This window comes from Pituophis catenifer, unplaced genomic scaffold, assembly GCF_029215685.1.
Source record: "Pituophis catenifer annectens isolate HBS135680 unplaced genomic scaffold, rPitCat1.0.hap2 SCAF_2, whole genome shotgun sequence".
Taxonomy (NCBI): Eukaryota; Metazoa; Chordata; class Lepidosauria; order Squamata; family Colubridae; genus Pituophis; species Pituophis catenifer.
Genome location: NW_027256882.1, coordinates 6,078,750 through 6,099,541, shown reverse-complemented (window position 1 = coordinate 6,099,541; position 20,792 = coordinate 6,078,750). Strand labels below are relative to the sequence as shown.

The window sequence follows — 20,792 nt, the reverse complement described above, 5'->3', positions numbered from 1 at the left end:
AGGCTTGACTTCCAAGGTGCTGCCTTCCCTCCTTGGATGGTTCCCTTTATTGGGAGAGTGGAAGAGAAATCCCCCTGTGCCCCCAACTCTTTGGCTCCCTTGCCCACCTGCTCCGAGTCTCTTGGCATCGTTTCCAGGGACTTTTTCATTCCTCCCCACATGAAACCCTTTCCCACATGAAAGAGGAAAAAGGGATAAGAATCTGTGAGATGAGGGGGATGGAGTGACAGGTCAGCCCAGTATCCATGGGAACAGTTTATGTCAGTGGTTCTCAACCTTCCTAATGCCGCGACCCTTTAATACAGTTCCTCATGTTGTGGTGACCCCCAACAAGGGGTGGGTTCTAAATTTTTTTACTACTGGTTCTGTGGGTGTGGCTTATTTTGTGGGCGTGGCTTGGAGATCATGTGACTGGGTGGGCGTGGCTAGCTGGTCATGTGACCGGGTGGCCATGGCTATGTGTATAGGGACTACTCAGAGGGCTGAAAAAAGACATTTCTGACAGGTCCTCACACTTTTGACTGGTCCTCACACTTATGACCATCCTCACATTTATGCCCGTGCAGCATTCTTTTTTTTTTTTTTTATATTTTTTTTTATTTTTATTTATTTTATTTTTTTTTATTGCAAAAGTTTTACAATTACATTTTCACCCCTTTTTTCACCCCCCCACCTCCCTCCCCAAACTTCCCATCCTCCCTAACCCTCCCTGACCCGCCCCCCCCCCGGACTTCCCTATTACATACTCATAACTAATAACACTAATATATAAGCCTGAACCCATCCCTCCCCCTATATAATTTTTCCTCTTTAATATTTCTAATACATTATTTTCAAATAAAAGCTATTTGATACTTTCTAGTTTGGTATTTGTTCTGAACATATTCTATCCACCTTTTCCATTCCCATTCATAAGTCTCTTGTGAACAATCCTTTAAATACGCTGAAATCTTCGCCATCTCTGCAAAACTAGCCATCTTCAAAGTCCATTCCTCGATAGTAGGCAAAGCTTCATTCTTCCAATATTTACCTATCAACAATCTTGCTGCAGTTATCATATACAATATTAATTTTATTTCACCCCGTGTAAAACCCTTAACTATACCCAATAAAAACAATTGTGGAGAAAATTGAATTTTTTTCTTCAAAACATTCTGCATGACCCACCAAATTTTTATCCAAAAAGCCTTAACTTTCCTACAGGTCCACCAAACATGATAATACGTAGCATCCAAACATTCGCATCTCCAACATTTTGGCTGAACATTAGGGTACATACATGACAACTTTTTGGGATCTAAATGCCATCTATAAAACATTTTGTAGAAATTTTCCCTCAGGTTCTGGGACTGTGTAAATTTAACATTCTGAACCCAAATATTTTCCCATGTTTCCAACATCACTGGTTCTTCAAAATTTTGTGCCCACTTAATCATACAATCTTTAACTAATTCAGTTTCTGAATCCCTTTCTAGCAAAACATTATAAAGCCTTTTAATATGCATTGGACCTTTCTCTCTTATATGTCTAACCAATTCTTCCTCATGCAACATAATACCAGTTTTTTGGTCCTCTTTCCATCTCAATTGTAATTGATTATATTGTAACCAATTTAAATTAATTCCTTCGTCCAACAGTGTCTGTAATGTCTTCAGCTGCCATCTGCCCGCATCTGTAAAAAGAACCTCTTTGTATAAAAACCCCCCGAGTGACATTATATTTGTATTCCACAAAGTATGACCAAGATCCAGCCATAACGGTATTTTATAATCCCATTTGAGTCGGTGCTTCTTCCAAACTCTCATCAAAGATTCTCTAAGTATATGACTTTTAAATACTTTATCTATTTTGTCGTCGTAAAATAAATAAGCATGCCATCCAAATTCAAGATCAAAACTTTCTGCATTCAATATTCCAGCCTTCTTATTTCCAAACCAATCGCTTGTTAAAGTTAAAGCTGCTGCATCATAATATAACTGTAGATTTGGGAGTTTAAGACCTCCTCTTTCTGGAACATCTTGCATAATTTTCAATTTCACTCTCGGCTTTTTCTCGTTCCAGACAAACTTATTCACGCCAGACTGCCAGACTTTCAGTTGTTTATCACTTTTAAGCACCGGAATCATTTGAAACAAAAACAGAAATCTTGGCAAAATATTCATCTTAACTGCTGCTATTCTTCCAAGTAAAGACAGTTGCAGCTTTTTCCAAGTCTCCATGTCTTTCTGAACCTCTCGCCACAACACCTCGTAATTATTTTGAAACAATTTCATATTTGATTCTGCAACCTGAACTCCAAGATATTTTACCTTAGGTACAATTTCAAAACCTGCCCTCCTTTCAAGCTCATGTTTACGATCTTGTGTCATATTCTTAACTATCATTTTAGTCTTTTTTGAATTCAGTCTAAAACCTGAAACTCTACCATAGTCTTGTATAATGTCGTTCATCAGGATTGTTGATTCCATTGGTTGTGATAGGGTAACAACCAGATCATCTGCAAATGCCTTTATTCTATAATCCTCTTGCCTTATCACTATACCTTTCAGAATTTTTGAGTCCCGTATTGTATTTAGCAAGACTTCCAATGTAAAAGTGGGGACAACGGACATCCCTGTCTTGTTCCTTTTTCAATTTTAAACTCTGTCGTCAAACTTCCATTAATAATAATCTGTGCTTTTTGCTCTTGATAAATTGCTGAAATCGCCTGTATAAATTGGTCCCCAAAGCCCATCTTTTTTAAAGTCTTTAGTAGAAAATTCCAATCCACTCTATCAAAGGCCTTCTCCGCATCCAAAAAAACCAGCACTGCAGAAATCTGTTTATTCTTATCAAGATATTCCAATAAGTCTATTACTTGCCTTACATTGTCCTTCATGTATCTGCCCTCAATAAATCCCGCTTGGTCCTCATGAATCACTTTTTGGATTACTGGCATCAACCTGTTGGCTAATACCTTCGCATAAATTTTATAGTCTGTGTTCAAAAGAGATATTGGTCTGTAGTTCTCTGGTTTTTTAGGACCAACTTGTTCCTTTGGTATCAAAGATATATAAGCAGTTGTCCAAGATGGGGGTATTCTACCCCCTTGTTGAATATTGCAAAATAAATCTCTAAGTTGTCCCACCATTTCAGCTTGTAAAGTTTTATAATACACTGCAGTCAAACCATCCGTACCAGGAGCTTTGGCTGTTTTTAGCTGCTTAATTGCCGCTATTATCTCCTCCTCTGTTATAGGATAATTCATTCTTTCCTTTTGTTGATCAGTAATTTTTGTAACTCTCTTATCCTTTAAATATTTTTCTATAAGTCCATTCTGCACCTCTTCTTTGGCATATAATTTAGTATAATAATCCACAAAAGCTTCTTTAATTAATTTTTGTTGAAAAATTTCTTTCCCTCCAATGTCAATACTATCAATAGTCCGTATACTTTGTTTTTTCCTCAGTGTGTAAGCCAACCATCTGCCCGGTTTGTTAGCGTTGCAAAATGTATTATGCTTCGCGTATTGTAAACTTGTTGCAACTTGTTCCGCCATAAGCATTTGAAATTGGTCTTTCAAAAGTTTTATAGCGCTTCGTATTCTTTCATCTGTTGGGTTTTTAATAAGTAACTGTTCTTTATTCTTTATTTCCATTTCCAACTCAGATCTTTTCTTTTGTCGGAACAGTCTATGTTTAGAATTCATGTAGATAAGTACCCCTCTCATATAAGCTTTACTTGCGTCCCAAACAATTTCAATTGGAGTACCTTTATTCAAATTTATTTCAAAAAATTCTTTCAAATGCTTTTTAAGTTCTATTATATTTTTTTCATATCTAAACAAGTTCTCCGTGCAGCATTCTTAACAACCATGTCACTCATTTCACAACTGCTTCTCTTCACCATGTTGACAAGATAGGGCAAAAAATGTAAAATGTGAGGACAGTCGTAAATTCGAGGACTGGTCAAAAGTGCGGGGACCAGTCAAAAATAACTTTTTCAGCCCTCTGAGTAGTCCATATGCATAAAAGGATACAGCAATAGAGAGGGATGAAGGAAGGGAAGGGAAATTAGAGTAGGAGTGAGGGGAAGAGAGGGAGAAAGAGAGGAGGAGAAGGAGAAAGGAAGAGGAAGTAGGGAGGAGAAGAAGAGGGGAGGGAAGAGAAAGTAAGAAGGAAAGAAAAGAGAGAGGTGGTAGGTTTGAGGAGAAAGATTGCCGTACAATAAAAAAGATGAAAGGGAAGAAAGGCAACCCCAAACAAATATAAAGATATTAAGATAAAGAATGAATTGTTAAACTTTAAAGAATAAAAGAGAACAAATATGAATAAATAGCAGTAATTAGAAACACACATACAAACATACAATGTATTTTCTTTGAACAGAGTATTCGGCCGGTTCACAAATTTAAACAGTGTTTAGTCATTTCAATTAAATTTACAATTTCTATATTTCCTTTTTGCCATATTTATTCCTCATCTATTTTTTTAAAAAAACAATATTACCCTTCATCCTCATCTCTAATCTGAATCAAATTCAATTTTTCCCTTCTATTCTATATTATACCCCTTCGCATTGTCATCTATTTTTATATCCATACTCACATTGGTTAATTATGTAATTATGTAATACAGTTGTAATACAGTTGTTTAATACAAATTTAACATTTTAATATAAATCAATTAGTTATATAACTATATCTATTAATTATTCATATATTAATCAATAATAATAATAATAATAATAATAATAATAATAATAATAATAATAATAATAATAATAATTTTATTTCTATACCGCCCTTCTTCCGAAGGACTCAGGGCAGTGTATAGCCTATTAAAAGCACAAGACAAACATCAATTAAAATAATTTAAAATTATTAAATAATTTGGCTCAATTTAAAACCCCAGAAATTTAAAATACCTCAATTTAAAACTATTGTGTTGATAGCCCGGCCTGACGGAACAACAGGGTCTTCACTGCCCAGCGAAACACACGGAGGTCGGAGATCTTACGTATTTCCGGGGGCAGTTCATTCCACAGGGCTGGGGCTCCCACAGAGAAGGCCCTCCCCCTGGGTGTCGCAGCCGACATAACTTGGCCGATGGCACCCGGAGGAAACCCTCTCTGTGGGAGTGAACTGGCCAGTGGGAGGCTATCAGTGGCAGAAGGTGGTGTCGAAGGTACCCGGGTCCAATGCCATGGAGCGCTTTAAAGGTGGTGATCAACACCTTGAATCGCACCCGGAAGACCACTGGGAGCCAGTGCAGCTCACGCAGGAGGGGTGTCACATGGGCACGAGTTGCGCCCATAACCACCCGCGCGGCCGCATGTTGGACTAGTTGGAGCCTCCGAGGGTTCTTCAAGGGGAGCCCCATGTAGAGAGCATTACAGTAGTCCAGCCGGGAGGTGACGAGAGCATGAGTGACCGTGCGCAAGGCGTCCCGGTCCAGAAAGGGCTGCAACTGACAAATCAGGCGAACCTGATAAAAGGCCCCCCTGGCCACGGCCGTCATATGCTCTTCTAAAGACAGCTGTGCGTCCAGGAGGACACCCAGATTGCGAGTCCCCTCTGTGGGGGGCAAAGATTCACCCCCAATAGTCAGCAATGGCACCTGCTGACTATATCGGGATGCCGGAAGCCACAGCCACTCGGTCTTGGAAGGGTTGAGTCTGAGCCTGTTCCTCCCCATCCAGACCCACACGGCCTCCAGGCAGCGGGACATCACATCAAGGGCATCATTGGGGTGGTCTGGGGTGAAGATGTACAGCTGAGTATCATCAGCGTACAGATGACACTTCAACCCAAAATCACGGATGATCTCACCCAGTGGCTTCACATAAATGTTGAACAGAAGGGGCGAGAGGACAGACCCTTGCAGCACTCCCCATGCGAGGCGCCTCGAGGTCGACCTCTGCCCCTCTGCCAACACAAACTGTGAGCGGTCAGAGAGGAAGGAGGAGAACCACTGCAGAACGGTGCCCCCTATTCCTAACCCTCTCAACCGCTGCAGAATGATACCATGGTTGATGGTATCAAAAGCTGCTGAGAGATCTAATAGGACTAGGACAGAGGAGCAACCCCTGTCCCGAGCCCTCCAGAGATCATCCACCAACGCGACCAATGCCGTTTCTGTGCTGTACCTCTGCCTGAAGCCCAACTGGTATGGGTCCAGATAGATAGCTTCATCCAGGTGCTGGGGAAGCTGTCGTGCCACCACGCTCTCAACAACCTTCGCCACAAAACGAAGGTTGGAGACCGGACAGTAGTTGGCTAATTCAGCCGGGTCCAGGGAGGGCTTCTTGAGGAGGGGCCTCACTACCGCCTCTTTCAAGGCAGCAGGAAAGGCACCCTCACTCAGAGATGCACTTATAATTCCCTGGAGGCCAGTACCAACCAGGAGGGACACGGGTCCAATAAACACGTGGCAGCACTAATCTTACCCAGTACTCTGTCCACATCCTCGGGAGCCACAGGATCAAACTCCTCCCAGATAACATTCTCAAGACCTACCCTCGTCTCCTCCCCTGGACTCATCCAATCGGAGTCCAAGCCATCCCGAATCCGAGCAACTTTATCATGCAGGAATTGCGCAAAATCCTCAGCACGACTCTGCAAGGGATCTTCCCGCACTCCCCCCCGAAGAATGGAGTGGGTCACCCTGAATAGGGTGGCTGGGCGGTTCTCTGCAGATGCGATAAGAGCAGAAAAATGGTTAGATTTTGCTGCTTTTATCACCACTAGGTAGGTCTTGATATAAGACCTCACCTGTGTCCGGTTGGAATCAGATTGACTAGCCCTCCAAATGCTCTCTAGGCATCTTTTCCGACGCTTCACCTCTCTCAGCTCCTCAGAGAATCAAGGAGCCAATTGAGATCGGCATCGGGTCAGAGGCCGCAACGGCACGACGCGGTCCAAAGCTCCGGTGGCCGCACTCTCCCAGGTGGCCACCAGCTCTTCAGTCGAGTCGTGTGCCAGAGTCTCAGGAAACGGCCCAAGCTCCGTCAGGAACCTTTTGGGGTCCATTGGGCGCCTGGGAGGGAACCATTTGGTCGGTTCCGTCTCCCTGCGGTGGGCGAAAGCGGTAGGAAAGTCCAAGTGGAGGAGCGAATGATCTGTCCATGACAAGGGTTTGATATCTAGGTCCCCTCTACCAAGATCATTCAACCACTGACCAGAGACAAAAATCAAGTCCAGAGTGTGTCCCCCTATGCCTTGAACTAACTGGGTCAGGTCCATGGCCGTCATGGAAGCCATGAACTCCCGAGCCGCCTCAGATGCCTCACCTGCAGATGGAAGGTTGAAATCCCCCATGACAATAAATCTGGGGATATCAACCGCCATCCCGGCAATGAGGTTGAGTAGCTCAGGCAGGGTCGTTGCCACGTGGCAGGGAGCCAGGTACGTAGTCAGCAAACCCATCTGCACCCCACGGCCCCACTTCACAAAAAGGGACTCGCATCCGGCTATCTGAGGAACACTGGTCTCCCTCGGACAAAGACCTTCCCTAATAATCACCGCCACTCCCCCACCCCTCCCCTGGGCCTTTGGCTGATGAAATGCACGGAAACCTGGTGGGCACATTTCAACGAGGGTGACCCCCCCTCTTGGCCCAACCAGGGCTCCGTAATACCTGCCAGGTCCGCACCCCCCTCCAAAATAAGATCACAAATGAGGGGGGCTTTATTAACAACCGACCTGGCATTACATAACATCAGCTGCGGACCCAGGGCCTGAGGCTCTGTGCAACCCCGGACACGAGTTGCGCATTGGGGGCCGGAGTGCACAATATGAACATGAATATTCCAATTATTTCCATGCAATCCAATTTCTTACAAATCAATTAATTATATTTACCAATAATAATAAACTAAATAATTTCCCCCATATATTCCTCCAAACCACAACTTAACCATTTCTGCTTTCAACACAATATACAATTAATAGTATCTCAATTATTACAATTCCCTAGTTAAATAGAGCTTTTTTTCTTTTGTGTTTTAAAATTTTGAACTCTCCTCTTTTGCCCTAAATTTCCCATTGTTTGCAGTTTTGCACCTACCTTTTTTGGTGAGGAAAAAAAAGAAAAAGAAATCTCTCTCTGCCTCATTTTGTCACATTGCAGCAAAGACCCTGCTTTACTTTCAGTTTTGCTTTTTCAGCATAGCTAGGGGAAAAAAAATCTGCTCCAGGAATTTACCTCTTTGCAGCTAGCTAGCAACACAGCTCTCTGCAAAACAGCTGAGAGCAAATCAGCTGAAAGTCGGGACGCTGATCAAATCAATTTATGGTAATTAACCTATGCTTAAGATGAAAGGGGCTGTTTTTTTCTATTTTTGCAGGCACCAGTCTACTCATTTGTTTTCTTTTAACACTGATCAGCTGTAGGGCAGCCCTTTGAAGCCCCGTGGCAAGAATTTAAAGAGTTTTTTTTTCCTCTAGCCATCAGCTGGGACTCAGGAGGCAGCAATAGATTGGGAGTGGGCGGGGTAAGCGACTGCTGACCGGCGATCCAACAGAGGCAGAGGGTGAGGGTGAGTGAAGACCTGGGGGGGGCGAGAGAGGGCTTTGGCGACCCCTGTAAAATGGCCGTTCGACCCCCAAATGGGTCGCGACCCCCAGGTTGAGAACTGCTGGTTTAGATGGTCTCCACCCCTCCCTCACAAGGAAGAGAGGCCCTGAAAGGAAGCTGGGGTGTATGTGTGTCTCAGCAGGAGAAGGTCCAGGCTGCCATTCTCCTCCTCCCCCCAAACTGCCACCTTCAGCCTCCATTTCTCACAGGTTGCAAACAGGACAAAGAGTCATCAGCTGTTAAATAAAAAATATGCTTTTGCATCGGAGAGCAGGATTAGTTCATGAGTGCTGTAGAAAAAGAGATGGGGAAGAAAATCAGAATATAAAGAGACACTTTTACTGTAAATAACATATTCTTCTTCCCTTTCATCCCCCACCCCCAAGGCAGACCCACACTGCAGGGGGGTGGTTGACAGGCAGGGACACATAGAGAGAGAATCCGCCCATTTCAGGGAGGAAAAGGCTGGGATGCTTCATAGGAAGAGAGAAGACGGGGCTACGATGGGGGTGGCAGCAAAGGGGGGAGCCTGGGCTCACTTGGCCAGAAATTGTGGGAATCCTCACAAGGAGAAGGGGGGGTCAGGAAGAAGAGCCTGTCCAGGTTCCAACTAATGAACCCAAAGGAGTCTGCATGGGGTGCCAAGAAGGATCATCTCGGATTGGAGTGGGGGGGGGGTTTCCAGTTCAAGGCAAAGTTTTGGAGGGAGTTCATTAAGATGATAGGGTCATCTCAAGGATTTAGCTGCACCTTTCATCCAAGTACAAACGGAGCTGTAGAACGAGCTAACATAATGATAGAACAATTTAATTTAATTTAATTTAATTTAATTTATCAAATTTCTATGCTGCCCAACTCCCAAGGGACTCTGAGATGTCAATCCCTGAGATGCCATGTTAATTATCAGCAATTCAGCTGGGCAGATCTCCTGCCATTTGCTGAAGTGCCCTATAATACCTCAGTGCATAGTAGCACGGGATTCACCCCTTTTAAAATAGCCACGGGGTGGAATTTGTCCCCTAAATAACCTCGGGAACAGTGAGCCTAACAGAATGGGTGGGTTGCTTACAAAATGCATGGGGGAATGTAAACATGGGGTGCTCCCTCCCCAAGGGAGGAATGGGAAGGAATGGCCCCCACCTTCCCTTCCCTTTGGCAATTTCCCAAAACTTGGAAAAATTCTGGGCAAGATTTTAGCATTTGTGTGCGTTTTGTTTTTGATTGCAATACTTTTTCAGATCTCTGTAAAGAAACGTTGCCCAAAATCCAAAAAACTGCTCTATCCACAACAAGGAGATATTGTTCAGGCAAGGTTTTTTTTTTTTTAAAGGAACAATTAAGGAATTTTAAAAGCCACCTTTTATAATTTGTAGGAGGGGTTGAGATGAGGGAAGAAGAAGAGAAACTCACCTGCAGGAGGTTGGATGGGAGTTGCTGGAAGGAGAAAAAGACCCAATCAGGACCCTTCATGGGCTGGAGGACACAGGGGACCCCCTCCCCATCGATAGCCCATAATAGGTTGCATTATCTTCACTTAAAGCCCCTCCAAGAACAGAAGTTCCCATAAACATTCCCCAAGGGGCCCCTCTTGGCCACTTGCTAAGCTTGAGGAGAGGCCTCCCCTAGAGGGTCCCCTCCCCACCACCTCTCCTCCAGCCCCCCAGACTCACCTTTCTTGCTCTTCAGGTAGGAGAAGAGCCCCACAGCCAGGAAGGCCACTCCTATCACGGCCCCCATGATCCCCGTCCAGAGTTTGCTCCTGGCAGAGCTGGAGGAACGGGGCTCTGGGGAAGGAGAAGGAGCCTCACCTGAGCAGGAGGATCAGGCCCACCTTCTCCCAGGAGGCTCCATTCCAGCTCTCCCCATGGGGTGGGTTTCTCCCCCTTCTCAGGGCAGGATGGGGTCCCCAGAACAGGAGGGGAGGGAGGGGAGGGACTTACCCCATTGGATGGTGATGGGGGCCTCCAGGCTGGCATGCCCCACCTTGCAAGTGTAGACATCCCCCCATTGGGGCTGGGTCTCCAACATCACCTGGAGCTGGTAGGTCCAGTCTCCGTTCTGGAGCTCCTCCCCAAAGGCCACGCCCTCCTCCTCCGGCCGCCCGTTCTTCAGCCACTGGACCTCGATCTCCATGGGGTAAAAGCCCGTCGCGGTGCAGAGGAGGATGGTGTTGGGGGAAGAGGGCTCCATCTTGGTGGGGGAGATGGAGACGGTGGGCTTGGCTGGAGGGAAGGAGGAGAAGGAGCCACATGAGAGACACAACAGGGACCAGAACAGGAGACCAAGTTGGTTAGTTCAGACCAAGATCCCTTTTCATTCCTAAAACTATTCTGTGTTTTGAGTCATCTTCCAAAGTAAATTTCAGCAAGAAATTATAAGGGATCCTGAAAGAAGGAAAAATGTTAAATCCTTCCTGATTGGGACCAATTGCAGTCTCCAAAAAAGAATTCCCCAAATAGGCAAGTCCGACTGGGATAAAGGCTGGAAACGCCCAGTGGTGGAGGAACCTTCTGCCAGATGTGGACATGGAAAGAAATAACCCTGAAGACGGGGAGGACAGACGCAGCACGAGTCGGATGATTCTTGGGATCTCGTTGAAAATGAAACCACACTTTTAATTAGGTCTAATACCACAACATTTGTTTGTTTGTTTCTTTAGTAAACTTAGTTATTTATTAAATTTATTTGCCAAAGTGGCCACAACTAACCCAAAGTCTTACAGACACTCTCCTAGCTGTGACTGCCACCTGCTCTCCGGGAGTCTAGGAGAATCTCCAGAATTGCCAACTGGGTCTCTGGGACAATGCAGCTCCACCCAGGAGGAAGTTGGTTAAAGTCCCCCATCTTGGGGCTCCCAACACCCAAAGCCCTTTGGCCTTTCCAGGGTTCAGCCGAAGCCCCTAATCCCCCATTCAGCCCCTCCCCCCACAGCCTCCAGGACCCTCGAGGGGGCAGCCTCAGCATCTCCTGGGTCCCCAGAGGTGGAGATGAAACCTTATCACATCAGCAGACGGAGGAGACCTCCAGCCCTGGTGACGGATGGCCTCACCCAGCGGCTTCATGCGGAGGTTATAGAGGAGAGGAGAGAGGACGGAGCCAAATGCCTCTGGGCAGCCCTGAAGGTGATCAACCAAGCTAGCAAAGAAAGAAAGAAAAAGAAAAAGAAAGAGAAAGAGGAGAGAGAAGAGAAGAGACGAGACGAGACGAGACGAGACGAGACGAGACGAGACGAGAAGAGAAGAGAAGAGAAGAGAAGAGAAGAGAAAAGATCTTTGTCCCATTTTTCTTTGGTGTTTCAATCACTTTTCAAAAAGTTTTATTTGGAGAGAGAAAATTTCTCCTTCCACTTTCCCTTTTCTCCCTTTAGGATCCACAAGATACAGAAATAAACAAAAAAATCAGCAGAAGATTTCAGGGGGGAAAAGTGCAAAATGTGATGTGGCTGCAAAACCCCCCAATTTTAGGCAGCCTCAACAGAAAGAGGCATTTTGAAGGGAAGGGCAAAGGAGCCCAATTGGGGGGGGGGGCAGCCCTTTGCTCCCCATAACTGCCAGAATCCCCTGAAGGAAAAGTTTCTCCTCCCATTGAAGATGAGAGACCCTGAATCCCCCCTTCAGAGCAGGAAGGACAGAAGAGGTTTTGGGGGATCTCATGATCTCTCTCAAGGATCCTTCCTGGGGGGCTTTGGGGGGATTCAGAGGGAGACCCACCCCAGACCAGGCTCTGCCTGCACCCAGCCGGCCTCCTTCCCAGCTGCAGGAACCGGCCACTCCTGGGGAAGGAGGTGGGGAGGGGTCCCTCTGACTCCAGAGGGAAGCTTCTGCCCTGAATGAGGGGGGCAGGGAGTGGGGAAGGGATCCAGAGGGGATCTGGGATCTTGATCTCCTCCTTCAGCAAATGCTCCAACTGGCACAACTCTTGGATGGATTAATGGGGGGGGGGTTAGTCTGGATGAGCCCCCCAAGAGAGTTGACAATAGATCCATTCCAGCCCAGAGTCCTTTGCTAACCATTTTTTTTTCTCTTGAGGGATTTTCTTATTAACAGTAAATTCTATAATGCTTAAGAAGAACCCATTTTTAAATGGTTCTTTGTAATTCCAACCTGGGATCTGGTCAGGTTTCCATGCAGACAAATAGCAACATTTCAGGTGTGAGTTGTTTTCTTTTCTCAGGAAAATCCCATTTGCCTCTTGGGACATTAAAGGCCTTTGTGGAATTGCTAAAAGAAGGCAGAGGCTTTACAAACTGAAAATGGCCTTTTTTTTTTAAACAAGAAGTTCAAAGTTTGGATAAGAAAAAGTCTTCAACAAGAAAATGGAAGGATCAGATTTTAAAATTCAAAAGCTGCAATTTGGTATTTTTCCATGTTTATAGTCCATCCCAAACCTCATTATTTACAATACTGCAGTGTGAAGATTTTTGAGTTCCGATTTGGCCAAATGGGAGTTGCTGGAGATTTTAATTGGATCAGAATTTTTTTTTCTTTTTTAACTACCTACCAAGAGACACTTTCTCCCTCGGCCCATCCAAGAACTCAATTTAATAGACAAATAGAGACCTCTTGATTTAAAATAGCAGGACTACAAAGCACATTTTAGCTGCCCCACAACATGTTATTCAAGATTTGTTTTTGATATCAAGCTTAATGCCTAATGTAGTAAAATAGGACACAGATCTACTTTTCATTTTTGATCCACATCCATAGAATTGATGCTCATTTTAAATATTAGCAAAAGATGGGAAGTTGATGTCGTTTTTTGGGTTCATTGAACAAGAAACAAGACTCAGACATGATTTTCCCAGAGAAATGGAGGCTGAATTAATTCTGGGGAGAGTTGAGGGAAGGTTGGGAGCCTCTCTTGGTGTCCAGAGAAAAGCTTTGGCCTCTCGGGGGAAGGAGACGCCCGGATCTCTCCGGAGAGAAAAGTCGGCTCAGAAGTCAAAGAAAAAGGAAGAGAAAATTCCCCCAAAGAGACTCAAGAAACATCCTGTGATTTCAGGTCTCCTAAACTGGAGCCACACCAACAATTGGCATTAAATCCACGGAATATTTATTCAAAGAACAGGAACCCCTGGAGAATTATTGGCCTCTTGTCTGAAGTATTTCCATGGAAGTAAAAATTATACTTTAGATAAAGAAGAAATTATATGAATCACAATGAAATTCAGGATCACCATTTTGGATTTATAATAAAAATGCATTCTATTTATGTGGATAAAGCTTGTGAGCAGCTAAAGGTTTTTCACAAACTATCCAGACAGAAATTTTGGTCCTGTCCCTGAACCAGGTAGGGAGGAAGGAAGGAGGGGAGGGAGGAAAAGAGGAGGGGAGGATGGGCTTTGGGGTGTTTGGGCAGCTGCTGAAGCTCCTTTCCCTGAAGGGAAAATCCCCCCAGAGACCCCCAAAAGGAGGGAGGAGGGAGGGAGGCCCTGAGAGGCCCACAAAAAAAAAGAGACACACTCACAACACCAACACAATTGGCACTTGGGGCACTTTCGGAGGTTATCAAAAATCACTAGATAAATGAATAAAAGTGGTGAAATTTCTATATTAAATATTATTGGAATGAGAATTATTTCAAGTATTATGCCAGATAACAAGAACGTTGTGCTGTTTGTAGGGGAAAAATACACTTTAAATATCATCCAGAAACAAATTATATAGCTGAATATTATTATCTCCATGAAAATATCCTCTTTGGTAGTAAAAAACATTTCCAAATGCATCTTATGTGGCAGCTGAAAATCCTCCCAGGTTTGCAGGGAAGAATTTAGGAGTGAAAGTGAGTTTTGCCTCCAGACTGAATATGTGGAGAGCAAAATCTCTGTTGGTTCCCCTAAAATATTGAATAATCTCCGGAAGGAGCAAATGCTCCAAGAGGCTTTTCTCTCTTAGGATCTGGAGGACTGCCTGCATTGAGCAGGAGAGAGAGAGAGAGAGATCTGGCTGGATTCCCCCCCCCAAAAAAAACATATTTGGATGGATTTTCTTGTGGGGGGGAAATGGATCAAAGGGATCCCAGTTTCCAGAGAGGAGGAGAGTTTGGATCCTGGGAAGAAAAGGGAGATTTTGCACATCTGAGAGGGTAGAATAAATAAATGAGAAGTAAAACCTCCATCCGGGAGGATCCCAAGGAATGAAATGAGGGGGGGTCCTGGCATCCCCCTCCCAGGGAAGAGACCCCCCTCCCCTAGACTCACCTCTCCGGCCAATCAGGCGCTCCTCCACCTTGGCCGCCTGGTAGCTGTACACCTCGTAGTTGTTCCGGCAGACGGAATCCACGGCCGCCTTCGCGCTCTGCAGGTAGAACTTATCCCTGTTCCAAGCGTCCGCAGCCGCCTCCCCCAACTCCGTGACGGCCACGAACTCCCCGAGGTCGCTGTCGAAGCGGACCATCTCCTGCCGGTCGTAGAAGTAGCTCTGCAGGAACCTCACCCGCTGCGTCCCGTTGAGGAAGCGGCACTCGGCCTTCCTCTGGTGCAGGAAATGGGCTGCGAGGGGGAGGAGGAAGAAGGCGGTCAGGGGGGACTCCAGGGCCCATCGCTCCCAGGGGAGGAGGGGGAGGGAGGCAGGGGACCCTCTGAGAGAGACTGGGGGAAGACGCCCCCTGGAGGAGGGAAAGGGAACTCTCTCAGTCCCAGAGAGGAAGGGAGGCTTCCTGGGGGGGGTCTGGAGGGGGGAGGGAAGAAAGGGGGGGAAGGGGAGGGACCTCCTCCAGCCTCCCAGGGTGGAAAAAAGCAGGCAGAAGCTCAACTGGTCAGGCAGATCTCCTCTCTGCAGGGAAGGTTGGATCTCAAGGGGCAGGAATTGGGGGGGGGGAGGCTGGAGGGAAAGTAACATCCATACCCCCCACTCTCTCTTCCTTTGGGAGGGGATATGGGGAGGGGACACAATGAGGACATCTAGACGGACTCTCCCGGGGTCTCCTAGCCATTAGAACCCCCACCTTCCCTGGGTCCCCCCAGATTCTCTTCTTCCCCCGAATCTTCAAGTCAACGCCCTCCCTTTGGAGGATTCTCGGGGATCACCCCTGTTTCCTCTCCCCCTCCCCAAAAAGACCCCCTGCCACCCCCGCACCTCAAAGGGAGGGTCTCCAGCCCCCTTCACAAAGGGGAGCCCCCAATCTCCTTCTCCCTCAGTACTCCCCCCTCCTCCTCCAGGTTCCGATAGAGCAGTGGGAGATTATAGGGGGTGGGGGGTTCCTGGTCTCCTTCCCAAATTCAGGGGCTCCCCAGAAGGGCCCGAAGCCCCCTCTTGCCTGACCTCCAAAGCCCCAAATTTGAGGTTGAGAAGAAAAAGTGAAGTTTCTGAAGAAGCCCAAAGACTTTTGCTCAAATGCCTCTTTTCCCTTCTGGGGATTCAGGGCTGAAAATGCCTCAGTTTCCCTCTTTCGCTTTTCCTCCCCTTCCTCTTTCCATGCAACCCCCCTCCCACCGAGGCGCTGCGGGGGGGTGCGAGAGGGGGCCCGGGCTGAGACCCCCCCTTGGCTATATCGGGGAAGGGGGGAGGGGTCCTCCTGGGGGAGAGGTGGAGAGAAAGGGGGAGGAGACCACGCAGAGATCGAGGCTGGTGGAGGCTCTGAAGACCCAGCAGCTTCCTTCCCCCCTCCGGTCTTTCCCAGCCCCCCCCTCCCCCGCCCAGCCCCCTCCTTACCGGGGGTCTCCTTCCCCCCTTCGCTTCCGGGGATCTGGGCCAGCGGCCCCAGCAGCAGCATCAGGGGGAGCCCAGCCAAAGCCATGGAGGCTCCCCACAAGCGCCCCCAAAGAGAGAGGAGAAAGAGGCGGAGGCTCCCAGCCCCAGACGCGGAATCGGTGGGTCTGGATGGGGGCAGGAGGAGTTTTCCTCGGACTTTGGACTTGGGAGTGTCCAGGAAGAGCAGGAGGACCAATGGGAATTCTCCCTTCTGCAGCGTCATTGGTCTCCGGGCAGAGCCTCCCTTGACTTCGTCCGATGCAGGAGATAGTTCCCAGCAGAGAGAGAAGCGGAGAAAGTGGGAGGGGGAATAATTTCAGTTTTGGGGGGCTGCATTCTAGGGGGTCTTTCATGCCAGCTCCGGAGGGGAGGGTGGACTTCCTTTTCCCACCCACCCAGGATTCTCCTCCAATCCCTCTTTGTGCGCCTGGAGAGGTGGACTAGATGCCCTTTTGGTTCCCACAGTGCCCAGAGGGCGCCCAGGCTGGAGCTGCGGAGACTTCAGAAGGGCAAAGTGGATCCAGAGCTCGAGGGATCCTTCTGGGCTCCCCCCACCCCAGTATGGGAGGAGGGAGCCCCCAGCAGCTGCGCTGGATGACAAGGGGGGAGGGGCAGCCCCACAGCCAGCCAGGACTTGGGGGTCACACGCTCCCCCCAATCCGAAGGGAAGCCAGGAAAACCCTGAGCTGACAGTCCACGCAGGATCTGCAGGGATCTCTCCTAATCCAGCCAGATCCTCTCCCCAGCCCCCCCCCTTCACGGGGGAATCTCCGTAGGGATCTCTTGGCTTTACAAAAGAAAACTGCGATTTCCCTTCCTTGAAACACGCATCTCCCCTGCACCTCCTTCCCATTCCCCAACCCCAAATGGGTAGGAATCTCCCTCTTCCTTCCTTCCTTCCTTCCTTCCTTCCTTCCTTCCTTCCTTCCTTCTTTCCTTCCTTCCTTCCTTCCTTCCTTTCTGTGGGTCGGGATCCCCCTTTTCCTTCCTTCCTTCCTTCCTTACTTTTTTTCTGTGGGTCGGGATCCCCCTTTTCCTTGCAAAGCAGCCCCGGATGAAGATCCCGGAAGGAGGTTCGGCCATTTCTCCTCCGCTTCCCGCTCCTTTCCTCGGAGAACATCCACATCTTCCCCATAATGCACAACAATCTCTACTTTCAGCAGAAAAAAAAATATAGAAAGTGACATTTTGGAAGAAATTTTTTCCATCTGATTGTGCAGCTCTAGAGTGGAATCGAGATGAGATTTGGATATTTTGGCTGTGGGACAGGAAGGCCCCTAAAACAAAAGGTTCCTTTTTATGATGTTTCATGAAGATTATAAGGGCATGAAAGAGAAAATAAAAGTCTTAGGGAAATGGGGAAGAGAAAGAAACGCGAAGGAGAAGTGGGAAAAAAGAGAGGAAAAAAACTTTTCCCAGCAAGTGAAATTGGAGCCTCGGTTTTTATTTCTTTTCTAAGTAAATTTTAACCATTTCTACACCAACAGCTTAACTTAATCAGTAAATCCCAAAAGTCCAGATTTCATTCTTTTCCTGCCTCAAGCACAAAGTCCAGAATTGGCTTCCAGGTAGAAAAACAGCTGGAACTCTATTCTTTCCTCTGGTCAAAAAGTTTATTTCTCCATCTCTGCCCACTTTTTCATTCCATCCCTTTGTCCCTCCTGGGGATGGAGGTTTCTCTCCATTTTTGCTTATGAGGAATTCTTGCTGCAGTCAGCAGGTGCAGTAATAAAGTCATAAATTTAGATTTCAAGTTCCTTGTCCAGGAATCCCGAGAGGAAAACTTCTGCTTGTCAATAAGAGCTGTGGGGTTCTCTGACCGACCGCATAGAGGTCGGCTTCAGTTCCAGAATGGCTGCTGGTGAGCTGGGGGGGGTGAAGAGAATCGGGGGGGAGGGGTAGAAACATCCCCCTGAAGGACCGGAGGAGGGGAGCCCATCGGGGGTTCAGCCCAGCGCCAGGAGGGTCCCCGGCAGCTTCCCCTTTTAAGGAGAGTCCCAGGGTTTCTCCCCCTTCCCCCTATTCAGGAGGGGCTGGGTGGGCCGAAGGCTTCGGGTGGGGGGAGGGCCGAGGGGGAGAGGGAGACTCAAAGGCTGAAGGGGGCCTTAGAGGTCTTCTAGTCCAGCCCCCCCTGGCCAAGGCAGGAGCCCTTATCCCACCCAGGACAAATGGCTCTCTGACCTCTTGAAGACCTCCAGGGATGGAGCCCCCCTCCTCCCCCCCCAATTCTAGATGGGGGAGGGGTTGCTGCATTGATTCATTGGTTCTCAGGTGATGCCTCCCCATCTCCTCTCCTGGGACTTCCAAGGGGGGGGTCTGAGTTCAGCCATGAGGCTGCCAAGGGGGGCTCCAGGGAGAAGAGGGAAATTGTCCCTAATTGACTTAATTAGGGGCTTAATCAAAGGGGAGGCCTCCCTCCCTCCCTCCCTCCCTCCTGTCAGGGAGGTGCCCACGACTCTTTGGAATTCACGAATGTGTTCCTTGATGGGCTTCCCTCTCTGGACTAGGCTTCTGAGTTCGTCTTCCACATATGGGTCCTCCCCTACTTCCTCGTACCTCGCCCGCAATAGTTGTAAGAAATCATCTGCGTCTTGCAGTTGGGGGGCTCTATTCTTGTGGAGGGCTGATGACCAAGTCTTTGCTTCTCCCTCCAGCCCTTCTGAAATGGCATTGTTTTAATTGTTTTGTTTATTGTTTTTAATTAATGGGGCCAAATTTATATATATCTTTTAACTGTATTTTAATATTTGTATTTGATGTTTTACTTGGCTGTTCACTGCCCTGAGTCCTCAGGGAGAAGGGCGGTATACAAATTTAAAATAAAATAAAATAAATAAAAATAAAAATTGACCAGGGCTCTGGGGAATGGGTAAAGGTGCCCATAGCTCTCGATATAGACCTCAGCTGCATCGAGGAACTGCGCCACCTGGTCTGGATCCCCATCAAATTTCCCTCTGAACCGGGGTGGCTCTGCCCTCGGTGGCCCCTCCTCCCATGGCCGGGCTCTCTGTGCCTGTCTGGGGTATTGTTGGGCTTCTTCCTCATCTCTCATTCGGGGGCGGGGGGGGCGATGTGTGGAGATGGTGTTATCTCAGTTGCCGGCAAACCGCACTGGGTAAACAACGTTACCATCTGTCCTAATCTTCTTAGAAATGTAAAACAGGATGTGTGGCAGAAGACCTTATCTCAGACATACCAGGCATGGCAACCCAACACGTAGGCCATTGTCTGTTACAGGAAATAACATGAGGGAAACACGAGGGATCCACATGGACTTCACGAGCTTTCTGTAGCCAATCAGCATCCGTAAACGTTGATTGATATTTTGCCATGATAGTTGTAAAATGTCAATAAAAGGAAGCCTTCTGGATGGAGTCAGGGTGCCTTCCCCAAGGTACTTTCACACTGAGGTACCTTGATCAAGGTGCCCTCCCACCGAGGGGCCTTCCCATGAACCATCATCCTGCCTACGCGTCTTTCTTCATCGAAACATCTGGTGACCCCGACGTGATTCCTCCTATGCTTACTCGGCCGGACGAGCCCATGTGCACCACAGCGAACTTCGCTCTCAAAAATTCATAAGTATTGGGGGGGGGAACTCTCAGCTCAGCAGAGGCTTCATGCAAAAAAGCTGCAGACAATACTTAGAGATAATGGAATGGCAGGAATTAAGTGAAGTGAGTTAGACTCACCGCCACAAGCAGAAATAAAGCATTTTTTTTGCTGTGGCAAAAATGTAAGGAAGCAGTAGAAGTTATGGGGACTCATAAACTCAAGGCACCGTCTCCATCTCTCTCTCTGTCTTCTGATCAGGGATCTGCTCTCCCTCCCTCTCATTTCCAGCTAACTTTGCCGGCTCCACAGCCAGTAGAAATTAGTTCCCTGACAGCTCCCTTATTGTTTTCTCCTTTACAGGAGATATTTTCAGCTGTCAGAGCAGGGTTTCAGGAAGAGCAACAAAAGGGAACTCTCACTGGGGAAGAAATAACAGAGGGTCTCCAAGCTTTTCTTGTCATACAGACAGTTAATCCCCAGGGATAAGATCAATATCAGTGGAATCTTTTGCCATATAAAATTTTGAGAGAGCTAAAGAAAGGCATCACAGAGACAGGTTTGTGTTTCACCTATAATACTGGGATGGTGGAAGGAATAAACCATGAATATATTTTGTTTCCTGAAGATTGGAAGCAAGTTTTTCTAATGATTTTAACATCAATAGAGTATGTTGTTTGGGACAGAGCAAAAAAGAGTTTTTTCCTATAGTCATGTCTCCTCCTCCTGTCTCTTATCTGCAGTTCCAGAGTCAAAGCAGATAATGCTGGGTTAATTTAATCACTCAGGAATCTGTGGAATTTAAATTTACTTTGGAGGCTCTGGGTTAGTGGGTCTTATCTTACCTTGATCTATTGCTAAAATTTATTTGGTATATCATTGTATGGATGATATTTTAATTGGAGCTTAAAAATATAACTTGATTGGCTTTCTGAAATATAAAATGATTTATGTGTCTATGGATTGTAAATTGCATCAGAATAAATACAGC

General features: G+C 46.9%; 1 protein-coding gene across 1 annotated transcript; it reads right to left on the bottom strand.

Annotated features, from left to right (window-relative positions):
* Positions 1-8,332: 8,332 nt before the first annotated feature.
* On the bottom strand, positions 8,333-16,472 carry LOC139311711 (H-2 class II histocompatibility antigen, E-S beta chain-like). Its single transcript, XM_070936196.1, has 6 exons — positions 16,211-16,472; positions 14,758-15,048; positions 10,496-10,777; positions 10,226-10,339; positions 9,966-9,989; positions 8,333-8,845 (listed from the first exon to the last, which is right to left on the bottom strand). Exons 1-6 carry the CDS (start codon positions 16,470-16,472, stop codon positions 8,832-8,834), a joined length of 987 nt encoding a protein of 328 aa, XP_070792297.1. The 3' UTR covers positions 8,333-8,831.
* Between the last annotated feature and the right edge of the window lie 4,320 nt (positions 16,473-20,792).

Excerpts from the sequence above, each read along its gene's own strand:
- LOC139311711 (XM_070936196.1), bottom strand. The coding sequence starts at position 16,472 with ATGACGCTGCAGAAGGGAGAATTCCCATTGGTCCTCCTGCTCTTCCTG. Across the intron at positions 15,049-16,210 it reads AGGGGGGAAGGAGACCCCCG|CCCATTTCCTGCACCAGAGG; the intron begins GTAAGGAGGGGG and ends TCCCCCTCGCAG. Across the intron at positions 10,340-10,495 it reads CCCCATCACCATCCAATGGG|AGCCCCGTTCCTCCAGCTCT; the intron begins GTAAGTCCCTCC and ends CTCCTTCCCCAG.